The sequence below is a fragment of the Loxodonta africana genome, chromosome 2 (genome assembly GCF_030014295.1).
Source record: "Loxodonta africana isolate mLoxAfr1 chromosome 2, mLoxAfr1.hap2, whole genome shotgun sequence".
Taxonomy (NCBI): domain Eukaryota; kingdom Metazoa; phylum Chordata; class Mammalia; order Proboscidea; family Elephantidae; genus Loxodonta; species Loxodonta africana.
In genome coordinates this window covers 219,071,851-219,088,212 of record NC_087343.1, presented here as the reverse complement: position 1 = coordinate 219,088,212, position 16,362 = coordinate 219,071,851, and the positions used below count along the sequence as shown (strand labels likewise).

General features: G+C 37.2%; 1 protein-coding gene across 2 annotated transcripts in view; it reads left to right on the top strand.

Annotated features, from left to right (window-relative positions):
• BRWD1 (bromodomain and WD repeat domain containing 1) overlaps nucleotides 1–15,552 on the top strand; it is a 125,279-nt gene extending 109,727 nt beyond the window's left edge. For both annotated transcript variants that reach the window (XM_064279460.1, XM_064279459.1), the window contains exons 38-41: nucleotides 6,510–6,736; nucleotides 8,520–8,687; nucleotides 9,078–9,986; nucleotides 11,021–15,552. In XM_064279460.1, coding sequence (XP_064135530.1) covers nucleotides 6,510–6,736; nucleotides 8,520–8,687; nucleotides 9,078–9,986; nucleotides 11,021–12,177 — 2,461 coding nt within the window. In that variant the 3' untranslated portion in view covers nucleotides 12,178–15,552. The remainder of the gene's footprint in view (nucleotides 1–6,509; nucleotides 6,737–8,519; nucleotides 8,688–9,077; nucleotides 9,987–11,020) is intronic.
• Nucleotides 15,553–16,362: the final 810 nt, after the last annotated feature.

Sequence of the window (16,362 nt, the reverse complement as noted above, 5' to 3'; positions counted from 1 at the left end):
AGAAAACCAGTCTTGCAAGGTGTTTGGTTATGTTTAAGAAGTATCCACGACTGTGCCCCCATGTGGTTTATCATATATATAAAAATGTATATGCGTGCACACACACACACCTGTGTATACATATATTCTTTGAAACCCGTTTGCTGTCAAGTCAATTCTGACTCACAGAGACCCTAAAGGGCAGTAGAACTGCCCTATAGGGTTTCCAAAGAGTGTTTGGTGGACTCGAATTGCTGACCTTTTGGTTAGCAGCTGAGCTCTTAACCACTATACCACCAGGGCTCCCTGTGCATACATACGTACACACACACACACACACCCATACACGTATGTGCATATTTACATACGTTAGTAACCACACACATTTTTTTCCAGTTGTTTTTGGTGTTGTTGCAGAATTATGTGTCTCTTAACCTTCACCAAAAGCGTTGTTTTTTCCTGTGTATTTCTTAGTGGCATCATTTACTTTGGTTGAGCTGTACACACTTCATCCACATTCAGTGCTGTCTTTCCCATCACCAAAAATAACAAGTGTTTACTGTCTGGAGAGTGACTCCACCTCTCCCCACACCACCCATCCCTGGTAACCACCAGTGAACATTGCTGTCTGCATGTAGACGTATTCTTGTCTTCTTAAAGAGATCATAACGATATTTGTACTTTGTGATTAACTTCATTCACTCAGCATAATGTCCTCCAGATTCATCTACAGTTCAATGTGTTTTGAGAACCCCTCATTATTTTTTATGGCTCTGCGGTATTCCATTGTATGTGTGTGTCACATTTTGTTTGTCCATTCACCTGCTGATAGGCATTTAGGTTGTTTCCATCTTTTTGCTTGGTGTGAATAGGGTTGCAGTGAACATAAGTGTATGCACATGCCTTTTTGTGTCTTTCTTATGAGATCTCAGTGGCACTGGGTTTAGGGTATACATGTAGGAGTAGGATTGTCGGATCATAAAATATTTCTATTTGCAGTTTCTTGAGGAAGTGCCATACTGTTTTCCATAATGGTTGTACCATTTTACAATCCCACCAGCAGTGTATAAGAGTTCGGATCTCCTCACAACCTCACCAGCATTTGTTGTTGTCTCTTTTTTTTTTAATAATAAGTGCCATTTTAGCAGGGGTGAGATGGTATCAAAGAGACCTGGTGGTGCAGGAGTTACAGTGCTCAACTGCTAGCTGAAGTTTCGGCGATTCGAAACCACCAGTGGCTCTGCGGGAGAAAGTTGTGGCAGCCTGCTTCTGGAAACCCTGTAGGGTTACTATGAGTTGGAATTGACGGGACGACAGTGGGTTTTTTTTGGTTTTGATCTAGCAGTGACCTACTCTGACTCCATAACATCACTTCTTTTATTATTCCTATTCTTTAAGGGTGGGTAAGTATAAGTGAAGTTGAACAGAGGAAGCAAGTCACTTCCTGTGGCCGTTGCTCTGCCCATAGTTCCACTATTTTTAATAATCTTCACAAAGCTTATAAATCCAATGCTGGAATTGACTTGATGGCAGCGGGTTTGGTTTTGAGATGGTATCTCATTGTAGTTTCGATTGGCATCTCTCTAATGGCTAATCGTAGTGGTTAAGTGCTACGGCTGTTAACCAGAGGGCTGGCACTTCGAATCCACCAGGCGCTCCTTGGAAACTCTATGGAGCAGTTCTACTCTGTCCTGTAGGGTCGCTATGAGTTGGAATCGACTCGATGGCACTGGGTTTGGTTTTTGGTTTGGAATGGCAAATGAGTGTATGCATCTTTTCATGTGTTTGTTGGCTGGTCGAATGTCCTCCTTGATGAAGTGTCTGTTCATGCCCTTGGCACATTTTTTAATTGACTTGTTTGCTTTTATGTGGTTAGTTGTTGAAATTTTCTGTTTATTTTACAGATTAGACCCTTATTGAATATGTCATTCTTCAAGATTTTTTCGCAGTCTGTAGGTTGTCTTTTAACTGTCTTGATAGTCTTTTGATGAGCATAAGTATTTAATTTTTATGAAGTCCCAGTCATCTAATTTGTCTTTGGATGTTCATGCATTTGTAGTTCTGTTTGATAATCTGTTAAAAAAAAAAAAAAATTAGATTCCGTAGTTTTGTCCTTGTGTTATCTTCCAGGAACTTTACAGTTTTTAAGTTTAACATTTAGGTTTGTTCTGTTTTGAGTTGGTTTTTGTTTATGGTGTGAGGTATGGATCCTGTTTCATTTTTCTACAAATAAATATCCTGTTTGCCCTCATCATTTGTTGAAGAGACTGTTTCTTCTGCATTGTTGAAAATCCCCTTATCCATAGACGAATGGATTTATTTCTGGGTTCACCTTCATTTTTGAAGAATTGCTTTGTGGGTATAGATTTTTTTGTTGACAGTGCTTTTTTTCTTTCAGCACTTTATTTCATTCTGCTATCTTTTGGCTTTCATTGTTTCTGATGAGAAGTCAGCTATTAATTTTATTGAAGTTCCCTTGTGTACATTGAGTTGTGTTTCTCTTGGCTGCTTTTAAGATTTTTCTCTTTGTCTTAATCTTTCAACTGACTGTGATGTGATTAGGTGTGGATTTCTTTGAAGTTACCTACTTGGAGTTTATTGACTTTAGTGAATATGCAGATTGAAATTTGCAGCCATTATTTCTTCAAATATTTTTCTGCTCTTTTCTCTTTCTCCTCACCATTTGAGATTCCTGTTACATATTTGTTGGTATGACTGATGGTACAGTATAGGTCTCTGAGACCCCCCTCATTTTTTTTTTTTTTTGTTCTTCAGACTGGACAATGTTTTATTGACCTATTTTCAAGTTCACTGATCCTTTCTTCCAGTTCAAATCTGTCGTTGGGCTCCTTTATACCTATTGCCGTCAAGTTGATTCCAACTCATAGTGACACTATAGGACAGAGAACAACTGCCCTGTGGGGTTTCCAAGGAGCAGCTGGTGGATTTGAATTGCCGACCTTTTGGTTAGCCGCTGAGCTCTTAACCATTTCTCCGCAGGATTCCCTGGGCTCCATTAGCGAATATTTATTTCAGTTACTGTATTTTCAGCTCTAGAATTTGCATTTGGTTCCTTTTAATTCTTTAAACATGGTTTCCCTTAGTTCTTTGAACATATTTATGTGTAATAATTGATTTAAACGGTCTTTGTTTTCTAAGTCCAGCATTTCTGTCTGCTTAGATAGTTTCTAGTGATTGCATTTTTTCCGTGTATGGGCCAGCCACCCTTTCCGTTTATTTGTATGTCTTGTAAATTTTGTTGAAAACTGGAAATCGTAAATATGATAATGCAGCTTTGTTGTTGGTAACGTATTAACTCTGGATCCTGATCCCACTCCTCTAGGGGTGGTTACAGTTGTTGCTTCTTTTATTTGTTCAGTGTCATGCCTGGATTAATTCTGTAGAGTATGTCTTCCCTTCAGTACGCAGCCACTGTTTTTTTGTTCTGTTTATTTTTTTTTGTTACCGAGCTTGGCTTCCGAGGCATTTTTTCTGGGTCAGCATAGCTTAGTGATCAGAAGTTCTGTAAACACTTTGCACCTGTAAGACGTCCACCTTTTCTGAGAGGCCTGTGTGTGGTATGGGACACATATTCAAATTCAGGCTGTTGATGAGTTTGCCTTGGCTTTCACTTTCTGCTTATGCTTTGCCAAGCAAAACATCAGGGTTTCAAGGTCAGGTAACGATGAGTAGATAACTCCGACTCTCTCTAGACTTTAATGAATATGTGTGCAGCCTTCCAGATCAACAGTAATATGGTCGTGCTTTTCCAAGACTCTTAGGTCTGTATCATCTTTTAAGATTTTGGTTGATCTCTTGTTTGTCCCAACTAGTATCCCAGTCTTAGACTGCTGTGCTATTGGCTTTAACTGATAGCTACCAATTGTTAAAGTTTTCAGCCCCTTTGAGAATACAGGTTTCTATAAAAATCTATTGCTGCCCAGTCGATTCTGACTCATAGTGACCTTGTAGGACAGAGTAGAACTGTCCCATAGGGTTTCCTAGGTTGTAATCTTTATGGAAGCAGACTGCCACATTTTTCTCCCCTGGAGTGGCTGGTGGGTTCACACCTTTGGGTTAACAGCTGAGCTCTTAACCACTGTGCCAGGAGGGCTCCTTGCAGGTTTCTGTAAACCAAACCAAACCCAGTGCCGTCGAGTCAATTCCGACTCATAGCGACCCTATAGGACAGAGTAGAACTGCCCCATAGAGTTTCCAAGGAATGCCTGGTGGATTTGAACTGTAGTCCCTTTGGTTAGCAGCCGTAGCACTTAACCACTACGCCACCAGGTTTCTGTAGAGCTCTCAAATCAGGTCAGACTCCTGGCTGCGAGTCCTCACAGCTAGTATGACACAAAATTAGGGTGTGTCACTGGGACCAGCCCTACGTTAAAAGCCATAGACTCCACCATTCTTACTTAGATTCAGTAATTTTTCTTGAATAAATGCTTTTCATTTTGTTATATGCTTTTGGTTAATTTTCAGAGTTCTGAAAAGATTATTTTTGATCGTTTATTTTTGCTTTTTGGCGGAGAGGGTATTGCTGATGTCTTCATTCTTTCCCTTACCTCATATTTAAAATAATTAGAGCCACGTTGAGATAAGTTAGCTGGGTGGCCAGACAGACATACTCATTAGGTAGGTGGCTTAGTTCTGTTTAGGTTGCAACTAATAATTCACATACATATACTACAAATTATCGTGCAGGTTTTTTGCCCCAGAAAAGCTCTTTTTTTTAAGCTTTTCATTTTGAAATAATTTCAGAATTACAGCAAAGTTTGCTAGAACTCTTGTGTGCTCTTCACCTGGATTTACTAATTGTCCACATTCTGCCACATTCGCTCGCTGTATCATTCTTTGTATTGAATCTGGGTTTTTCTTTCGAATCATTCGAAAGTACCTTGCTGACATCATGCATCTTTACCCCTAAATACTTAGTGTGGATATTTTAAGAACTAGGATATCCACGTTCTAACCACACATCATTCATATTTCTACAATTGATGCAATAATGTTCTTAAGCAAAAAAAAAATTTCTAATCCAGATCCAATCTAGAATTAGGAATTGTGTTTTTTAGTTATGTCTCTTTGGTCCCTTTTAATCTGGAATAGTTCTTTATCATTTTCTTTGTCATCTTGAGTGACATTTTTGAAGTGTGAAGGCCAGTTATTTTATAATTCTCGTTTAGGTTTTTCTGTTCTTGTGATAAGTATAAACATGTAGCTTTTTCTTTTTGGACTTACTTGTCTGCCCCTTCTTGGTATTGGTGGCTAAAAATCCCAGCGTAACAAGCATGAATTTTCTTTATCATAATATAGAGGGTAACAGCTTTAAAGAATTGTGTTATCTCTGAGCCTGAATGTCTAGATACCCCTTAATAATAGGTTCTCTTTTTGTTTGAAAGGAAAATAGCTTTGTTTCTGTATGAATATTTCCCAGATTTGTAACTTATAACCAGAGCTAATCTTGCCTTAAGCCCTTCTGTCTTCCCCATTAGCCGTGGGAGGCCAACGTGATGAACTGGCACTTAAATGTAAAGAGCCTGGTCTTTGAAAAAACTAGTTCACCCTGATCTTTGTTTTGCCTTTCCTCTCTGCTTAGGTTTTGTTGGTTTCTCTTACTTTTATACTGTCTAGATGGAAGTAGATAAATAGCTGCCACTGAGTCAACTTTGACTCGTGGTGATGTTATGTACAACGGAAGGGAACATTGCCTGGCCCTGTGTCATCATCACGATTGCCCGTATGTCCATGTACATTGTGTGGCTGTTGTGCCCAGTCCATCTCATCAGTGGTCTTGCTGGCTCTCAACTGTATTTTTACCCAAAAAAAAAAAGTGTTTTTTTTTTTTTAAATTATTTTTTTTGCCACTCATGCCCCTCCCGCCCCCCCAGCAAGGTCTTTTCGTAAGCATGCTGTGCTAATTTTTCTTGGAAAACATGTTTGTAAGAAAATTAGCATAGTGAAAATACCAGGGTGCAGGGAAAGGCGTGGTTGGCCCCAAAGTGTATAACACATGAATTTGTGTAAAAATATGGTACTTCACCAAACATGATGTCCTCTGTCAGTGCTTGGTCTCTCCTGATGACATGTCCAAGGCAGTTGTTCACCAGGCCTTTTTTTCTTCAATAGTGTCTTTAGAAACATATAAATAAGAGACTAGAGGAAAATTGTGCGCCATTGGGGCCTGGATTCATATTGTGAATGAATGCCTGTATCACATAAACGTTGTCTCACTTTAACATTAAATTCAAATACCTAGGGTATTCCATATGATTTTCTGTAACCCTGTTACTTGGATCATTTTATTCACTATTCCAGATTTGAATAAGACCATGTCAAATTCAGAATAAGTGAATATTAATAATAATCCATGCCAGAATAAGGTGTTAAATAATGAGTATTTAATGTCTTGATTATAAAATTATTCTCACATTAAGAAATAATACACTTTGATTTAGTCATTCCCTGTGAACCAGTTATCTTTATGTTTATTAAATATTGTTTCCTTTGTTTTTTTCTTTGTCCAGAAATGTCAAGCAGAGTCGGGCGAAATCTCAGAGAAAAGTAATTCCTGAGTTGGTAGGTTCTCCTACCCAGTCTACCTCAGGTAGGGCAGGTTATTCTGCGAGCCAGAAGACAAGTGTTAGTATATCTTCAGGTATCACTTCTGGTGACTCTTCAGATTCGGAGGGATCAGTGGAAAGAATGAGAAGAAGTAGACCTGTAACACTAAATACTGGTTCTACGTTATCTGGTAAGAAGTGAACACTACTAGTTACTAGGGACTTAGAGGGGAAAAAAAAAAAAGAAACATGTCCTTGGGACTCAAGAAAGTGGGAAAAAAGTAATAAACATGGAACAATTAGAATGTGTATGGTGAATACCATGATTTTGGCAAATGGTGCAGCTACATTTATGCAAATTTGAATCATCCAAATTTTAAATAATGTGATATATTCATCACACTTTGTGCAAAATTTGATATTTTTTTATGCCTTTAAATTAAAAAATAAAAGTGTTAGTCATATGAGTTCAAAACTGGTGGCCTAGTTAATTTTAAACTGTATACTATTGCCATTTGGCAGGGGTAGTCGTTAAATAGCTGCTCTGGTTAGCACTGTTGGAACAGGGCTATTGTGTTTATGTACTTCAGTAGTGCTCTGAGTGATTCTGGTGACTTGTGATGATAGTGTGATATTTACTCTTAAAATTTAAGGCTTTTCTGATTATTTCACTAAGTGGTATTGATAGTATGGAAAAATACATCCCTAAATATAATTTTGGAATGAAGTTAGCTGTGATAAAATGCTGTGGAGAAGCTCTAACAACCAAGCTGATACGTGCAAAGTTTGAATTACACTGTGTCTTAAAAAGAAATGCATTTATAGCATAAAATGCAGTTGCCTATGTCTGGATAATATATGCAATCAGTATAATCTGGGATAATCGAAAATGGAAATTAAAGTATGGATAGGAGTTGAACAGAGAGGGCACACTTTCTAAGCAATATGAGGAAAAAGCATTGAAGGAAAGAAAGATGTATTTCGTGCATATGAAAAGACTGCCCAGAGTAAATAGTACGTTTTGGGAATGATATAAATAACAGAATTGAGCAGATAGAATGTAGCCACTTTTTAGACAGGGAGGCCTTGCAACTGTGTTTGGATTACTTTATTGTTGAGTAAGGGAGTCATGTAATGAATTCTGTTTCGGGAAGTTCAACCAGTTTGACAGTGATGCAGGGAAGGGGAAGAGTCTGGAAACAGGGAGTTAAGGTACTGGAGGTGGAATAGATTGGGAGCAGTGAAAAAGGGCAGACAGGAGAGCCGTTTGAAAAGAAGAAACAATTTGGTCTCTGATACCTTTCTTACACAGCCACTTCTGTAACACACAGTGGGATTTTATGGAGGAAAATTTTGTCTTAAGTGCATTTCTAGTCATTTTGGTTGAAAATTCCATTCTATGAGAGGCATGTATAAACTGCATCTGAATGAAGCAGTGGGAAATGTGGTTTTGCTATCTTGTGTTTGCGCTGGCGCGTGCACTCATTAAGTGGGATACTGGGGAACGGACCTGTATTATTTGAATTATTTTTTTACCTCCATTTTTCTAATTCTTTTTATGGAGCACATAGAAATACTTTTCTCGAGCTGAAGGGCGATATGTTACTAGAGAGAGACCTAAAAGTATTTCTACTGAACTTTAAATAGTTGTGCCTTTTCTACTGAAAATGTCTGTCTGACATAAGGAAGTGGATAGTGGGGCTAACTAATTTTTTAAAGGGAAGATTGTTTTTAAAATATATAATAAGCTATTTTCTGAATTCAGTCCAGAATTAGTATATTTTTGAGAAATAAGAGCACAGAATCGATTTGGAATGCTGATTATATACCTTATTATACCAAAGTTTTAAAAGTATACTCCCTCTGTATATTTTAAGACTCTGTTTTTAGTACGTTGTTATGGAAATAACTACTTATATGTGTAAGGTATAAGAATATATGTAATTAAGTATTAATGCTTTGTATTTCTTTTAGAAAGTGAAATGGAAGATTCTTCAGCTACCTCTTCTTCATCTTCAGCTTCAGATAGTTCAGAGGAAAGTAAAGACAGTTCAAGACCTCGTGAACTGTCCTTACGTAGTGGGGTGTCCAGGAGCAGCAGCCTCAGGGTAACCAGAACTAGAGCTGCTCAAAGAAAAACTGGTAAGAGACTCAGTGGTATTTTGGAGGAATGTATATTAAGGTAATCTAAAAGCTAAACATTAAATGGATAATACATCTATGTACAGTTAAATATTCTTTAGACTTTTTGGAGCCCTGGTGCCATAGTGGTTAAGCGTTTGGCTGCTAACCAGAAGGTTGGCAGTTTGAATCCAACAGCCGCTTCTTGGAAACCCATGGGGCAGTTGTACTCTGTCCTGTAGGGTTGTTACGAGTTGGAGTGGACTAGGCGGCAATGAGGTTAGGCTTTTTAGGTTTAGAAAAGAAATTGATTTTGGCATTAAAAAATAAGGAACAACAATGCTAAAAATAATGGAGGCATTAAAAATGTTGAATTGACGAAGACCTTCCTAATCCTTTTGTTCCTTCTAGGTCCTGTCTCTTTAGAAAATGGATGTGGCAGAAAAGCCACTCGAAAGAGAGTCTGTTTAAGTGACTCTGATGATAACTCATTGCAGACTGGTGAAATTTTAAAAGCCAGAGCTAGAAATAACCGTAAAGTCCTGCGAAAGTGTGCTGCTGTGGCTGCCAATAAAATAAAGTTAATGAGTGATGTAGAAGAGAATTCTAGCTCCGAAAGTGTGTGCTCTGGCCGCAAGCTGCCTCACCGTGATGCTTCTGCTGCAGCTAAAAAAAAGTTATTACATAATTCTGAAGATGATCAGAGCTTAAAGTCAGATATAGAAGAAGAGTTAAAAAATCAGCATCAGCCATCACCAGTGTCCACATCTCACGTTGCCCGGAAGACTATCCGTGAATCTGAAAATGGAGATTCAGAGTCAGAAAGTGATTTGAGAGTTGCTCGCAAAAATTGGCATGCTAATGGTTGTAAGTCCCATACTCCAACAACTTCTAAAGCAAAATTTCTTAAAATAGAGTCTTCCGAGGAGGACTCTAAAAGCCATGATTCAGATAATGGACATGAAAGAACTGCTTGCCCATCAACCTCTGGGCAGAAACTGAAGGCAGATGATGGCTCGGAGGAAGAGGAGGAAAAAGATTTTGAACCAGGGAAACGTGAGAGTAGAAAATATAATATGTGTCGCAAGAATGCTACTTCCTTTAAAAAAGCAAAGATTTTGAGTGATTCAGAGAACTTTGAATCTGAAGATGATGGTAGAGAAGATAGAAGATGTCACAAAATGAAAACTAATCTAATTTCAGGGAATTTGAAATCTGAGTCTGTTGCTGGGTCCCAGTTTTCCTCAGAGCATGCATCTGAAACGGATTTGGATTCAGATGATGACAAAACAAAAGGAAAATTAAACAGTTTTATGAGAGGTAATTAAAAATATTTATCTTCGGTTCACTGATTCTAATTCCCTATAGCATATGTTGTTTTTTCCCCTACTCTTTGCTAGCTGTTTTTCTCTCCCACCCCACGTTAGCCTTTTCCTTGCATCTCTTATGTTTCTGTGTGCATGCGTAAGTGTCCTTGAGTATACTTAATTTTATTTACCTCACTGGCAATCTTGGCCTTCACAACTATTTTCATTAAATATTTAGCTTCTTGTATTGATGATGGGGAGGGCTATGGGTTTGAGAAAGCAGAGGCAAGTCTGTAAACCATGGTTGTGACAACTTGAGAAGAGGAAAGACATAGGGATAGGACTGGTTGACAGGAATGTGGTAAATCATAATAATAATTGCAGCTAACGACAATATTGATCTGTCCTATGAGTCAGGCACTGTTTCTAAATACTTTATATTATTAACCAGTTTAATCTCTGTAACCTTTTAATGAGGGGTAGGTACTTTATTATCATCGCCCATTTTTACAGATGATCACTCTGAAGCACAGAGAGATGAAATAACTTGGCTGAATTAGGGTTGTACTCCTGGTAAATGGGAAATGATAAATACTAAGGAAGATAAAGCTAAGATAGTTGGTGTGATTGGAACTTGTGGAATTAGGAAAAGATTCAGGGAGGCTGAAAATAAGTGATCAGTGCACATGCCCTAGTGCAGTGGTAAACAGTGGTAGTCATGTTAGTAAAGTCATATTTTAGTGTGAAGTACTTTGTGTATGCTGATAGAAGGGCATAGGATGTCCCTGGTGGGAATATGTAGAACTCGTGAATGGTAGAGAGGTGGAAAAAGTCACTGCTGTAAAGTATTAAGAGACATGGCTCTGCCCGTTCACTCCCATCCCCCTCCAGGCTAATCAGAATTCTGTACTTTAATTGTTTAACGTATTGAACCTGTCAGACCTTACAGGTGGTTCTAGTAGCTATTAAACTTCATTCAATATAATTTCATTGTTTTAGACTTGTTATTCTTTTATTAAACATTAAAAGAATACTCTTAATTTTTAGATTCTACATCACGAGACAGTGGACACAGCCACAGAGTTTCCAGGAAAAGGGTCTGTTCCAGTGAATCAGACAGCAATTCAAAGGTGGTTAAGAAATCATTAAAAGTTAAAACGAGTCTCCTAAGGATTCCCCGAAGATGTGCAGCTTCAGCTGCCAATAAGATCAAGCTAATGAGTGATGTAGAAGATGTCAACTTAGGAAATATGTGCCCTAGAAATAAAAATGGAAGGAAAAAATCCCTCCATTCGGCCTGCACCACAGCTAAGAAAATGTTGAGTGATTCTGAGGGAGATGTACACTGTGAAGTGCCAAATGAACAGCATGCCTATGAAGGTAAGCCACCAGAAGCTGACTCAGAAGGTAGTACAAAAAGTGTCAGTCGGTCTTTCCATGGAGACTCGGACTCTGAAAGTACTGTAAATTCACAACACAAGAACAGGCGTATCAGTAGTCATAAAACAAATGTTGCATCTTCTAAAACAAAAAATTCTTTGATTGAGTCTTCGGAAGACGATTCAAAAAGCCATATTCCAAGGGGTAAGATTGGTAGAAAATTTCCTTCTGGGTCAACTTTGCTGCAGAAAGCTCCTGCAGAGAATAACTTTGAAGAGGAACTGAACTATGGCCTACGCAGGTGGAATGGCAGAAGACTCCGGACCTATGGGAAGGCTCCCTTCAGCAAGACGAAAGTGATTCGTGATTCACAGGATGCAGGAGAGATGGAAATTAAAAGGAAGCGACGGCGTTCTGAATTGGAAAATGTGAACATTTCTGAAACAACAGGGAGTTCAAAGTTTGAACCTGACACTAGTCCCAAATCTGATTCAGATTTGGGATCTGTCACTGAATCAGATATTGACTGTAGTGATAATAAAATAACCAAAAAAAGGAAAACGAAAGGAAAAGCAAAAGTAGTTAGAAAAGGTAAAACTTTTACAGCTACCGTATCTAAAACTGTGAGACAACAACGACACAGCAAACGACCTAGGTTAAATGTGGATGACAATGACTGGGAGGATTTGGACTGTGCAAAATCTAAAAGAGTTCTTCGACGTTCAAAAATAAAAACGAGAAATCAGGGTAGAAGGACTGTGAGATACCATGATGGGGATGATGATAGAAGCTTAGAAAATGTGTTAGATGATTGCACCTTATGACCTTGAGGGAAAACCCGTTCATTTACATAGAAAATGAACTGGGATTTATGGTGAAAGCTGGTTGTTGAAATTATTTTTTTGTCCTACAATTCAGGGAATATATTTATATTTTTCTATGAAAAGTTATGAATGTGACAAAATCATGACTGTTATTTTATTTGCACTTGCTTGCTTTTGTAGCAGCATTCAGCACAGGTGCCAAAATATGCTTCATTTTGGGGGCAGATCTACTTTTGACAGTATTTGACTACATATAGCAAGAGTTTGAAATCTGGTAAACACTAGACATTCTGGTTATCAAAACCAACGAGCATTACTTTCACAGTCGCAGGTGTCATGCAGTTATTATTTTTTTAATTTGTCAAGAGGTGGTAGTTCCTAATCCCCCGTCTTACAGTAGTATAACAATTTCATATGACCTATGTTTACAGATTTTTGATATTATATACATACTGACATTATAATCATGGGAGGCATAACCATGATTAGTAGGCAAGGTACCTACCACTTTTTTTTCTCCCTTTCCTGGTTAAACTTTTCTGGCTTCTTTAGTAGAATACATTATACCAGGTTTGGTCATTTTTATTGAAATGGTTTCCAGTTTTCTTCCCAAGTGCTGTTTAGTCTTTCTGTCTGTCTTTTCCTTCTTTCTTAAGGAAAACGTGATCACTTTTATTTTATAAACTTGAATTTATGAAGTGCTGGTAAATTATTTTTTAAATGTTTGAGCGTATTTTTTAAACCTCTAAAAGGCCAGAGCATAGTTGTAGCATTTTCTTTAAAATTGTGCACTAACAAAATGCGATTTAATTTATCTTCATTTTGCTCGTCCATAGTCTTATTCTGTGAAGTAGAGGAGTTTGTGTGCCTTAGACTTAGGATAAGTGTTTTTGTTCTTTGTTTTTTTTTAAATAGTAGAGTGTGCAGGGCAAAAGAGTGTTTAAGTTATATGTAGATTTCCCCCTCTGTATTGAAATTGTAGAGTTTTGTTAAGAGTGCAATTGCAGATCTCATTAACATAGGAAAATAGTTAAATGCCATTCTCTGTCTCTGTTTTAGCTTATTCCTGCCAAGTGATTCCCAAGGATTCTTTTCTCTTAGGGCAACTAAGTGTGTCATTATTAATGACTTCTAGTCTAAATCTAAGAAAAACCATCAAATTTGGTGGAAAAATAATTTTGGAATCCATTTAAAAAGTGAAACTTCGTTAGATCATCAAATACCATAGTACTCTTATTTTCGAGCCATATATTTTTACTTGATAGGTTATGTTACTCCAGACAGCGGAGGTGGCCATTTCAAGCTTATCTGTGCCTGAAGATGGACTTGATTCAGATGGTTTACATATTTAGCAGCTGAGGGGTATGTTACAGCACCACAACCTTTAAGTTATTTTTTGGCCCTATTTGTATTTCGTTTCAGACAGAATTAACTTCTTTCCCTTGTGTGTCCTTGAAGTGGCAGATACGGAGAAGCATTAGACTCTGGTATCAGTATTACAGAATGTTTTAAGTGTTTGTACTTTTTCATTATTGATTCCATTGGACCTGGTAGCAAGTTCCTTCTCTTTCTGTTCAGTACGACTCAGATAGGTGGGGATATCTACCTCTCATTGTGTTGTGTAGACAGCTGCCACTGCTTCACAACTCTGATGCTCTTCTTCTTGAAGCTCGTGCTGAGTGTGTAGTAGACAGATTGATTCATGATAATTGACCTGAGAGAGTTCATGGGATCCCCCTTTCTTCCCTCATTTTTAAAACTGTTGATAGATGTTAGTTGCATTAATTTATTTAAACTCTTCTTAAACGTCTCTGTTTTATATCTGTTCTCAGGGTTATAACTCCATGTTTACCATCTTCCACAAAAAGGTACCAAAAAAATCCATAAATAAATAATGAGACACATTCATAAATACATAATTTCTTTGGTAGAAACATGCTTTGATGGTTTAGGCTCCATGAGTAGAACTGTGCTCAACCTTTGGACTGAATTTACTGGTTATTGATTAGCTGGTTAACCAGTTAGTAATTTCTCAGTTTGTCCAAAGTGGTTAGACCCTTGTGTTTCGAAGCAGTATTTTGGATAGTAAAAAAAAAAAAAAAAAAAAGGCAAAGATTGTACCTGGTGACTTTAAAAGCATGGTTATCAATAGAAAGTTCTCAACTTCTGAAGTAAAACTGAGGGATTATGGAATCATTCTTAAGGGTTTTTTTTGGTCATGGTGCTATTCCTAAGGTCAACTTTGAATATGTGACACACACACTCCTAAGTACCTTTAAGGGAAATTAATAAATAATTAACAGTTAAAAATGTTTACATTAAGCTCTAGAACATGTTTCACTTCTCTTACTGCAAAATGCGCAGGGATTTAATGCACAGATGTACTTTAACATGTTTGGGATCAGTTTGTATTCTTGAGAAAAAAGACAGAGGGTGGCAAATTGAATGTGAATTGATCTAGAAATACGTAATATAGTTTTCCGCTGCACTTGAAATAACTTGATGGTGAATATGAGAAAAAAGACTACTGTGGTTGTGTATGTCCAAAGTCCTATGATTTCACTATTCTGTTGTTTAAAAGAAAAAGGTTTTGAGGTATTCAAGTTTAATTTTTGCATCCTTTGAGAGAACATTTTTTGCCAAGGATATTAAAAGATTTTATACATTTAAAAGATAGGTGAGGTTTAAAAAGCCTTCCCACCCCCCATATCCTACTTATTTAAGATAAGGTATGCTGACAATGTGCAGTAACTTCTGAATAAAGGGGAAAAATTTGTTCCATTTTCAGCTAATTTCTAGGGTGATCATTTTTCCCTTTTTTTCTTCTGGGGGAAATCACTGATTTAATCACCTCTTGATATAATCCTTGGAAAGAATGATCATACTAAAGCATTTGTTCACAACTTCTAAGTTATAACACAAAGGTTTCTTTCAAATGGTAGAGTTGTACCTAAATAAAAGGGGAAATTAGTTTTATAATAAGAGAATGGGGGAAAAAACTTATGTTTCAGGAGAAGATACTTCAGAACCTAGAAGTACAAATGGAAAAAGAGGATATAAAACGATCCAATAAAAATACGTCTAAGGGTACTAGTGTCTAAAAATAAGAATAAGACACATCACTAAATGTTTTGAGCTTCGTTGGTGGTTGATCTCAGTAAAAATGCGTATTTAAAACAGCATTGGGTCCATACTCCATCATCGCCTGTCCCTCTTCTGGCCTTTTTTTTTTTTTTTTTTGCTTAGAATAATCAGAACACAGAATTTACTAACTTTACTGTATTAGAAATTAAATTTTAAGCTTTGTCAGTACAAATTGAATTTGTGCCAACTGAAAAAAAAAAAAGAGGTTTCCATTTCAGTAGAATGCAAAAACATTGTTAAAAAGTGCATACAATATTTTTTCTGTTTTTATTTTCACTCAGTTGTATTTTTTTTTTTTTGGAGTAACTTTTAAATGGCTAGAAAGGGTCTTTTTGCCTTGTTTTTTCGTAGCTGAAATACCAACATCTGTCTTTTCATTAATATTAAGTAAATAGATTTATCAGGTATCTTGCAGCTGCCACCAAATGCTTAATTTTTCTTATGTAAACTGCAAGTTACACTTCAGTTATTCCAGTATGACAGAGTGCAGCGAAACACGTTTATTGTAGAAGAACTTTCCGTGTGTTAATGATTGCTTAAGATATTCCCTTCAGCTTCTCCTGTGGATATCAGGGAAAAATAAAGCAGAAACTCTTAAGAAATTTGCAGAATTTGGAGAGTCTTTGCTTATGCTAGTATTTTGGAACGTATGGACCAAACCAAATTAGAATTATCTGCCAAAGCTAGGGAGTAAATGGAGCATTGTAAAAAAGGAAATGCTAGTCCTGCTTGTAGCTCAAATTGCGACTCTTAGAAAAGGATTGAAAAGTAAAGAATGCAGTGCCGAGGGCTGTGTTGTGTTCTCTAACATTTTAAGGGAAAAAAAAATTTAAGAGAAGAATTTAAAGCAATTTTTAAAGATTACGAATGTTGCTTAAAGATACGTGGCATTTCTCAAAGTTGAGAGATTTTCCTCCGTTTCTCTCATTACTCTGCCACGTTGGCAATTACTATGTTGTTAATTTGGTAGAAAAATCTCAAGACTTTTTATTTGGTGTCTCCTAAAGGATTGCTTTCCGAGGTTTGATGGAGGGTGGTGGT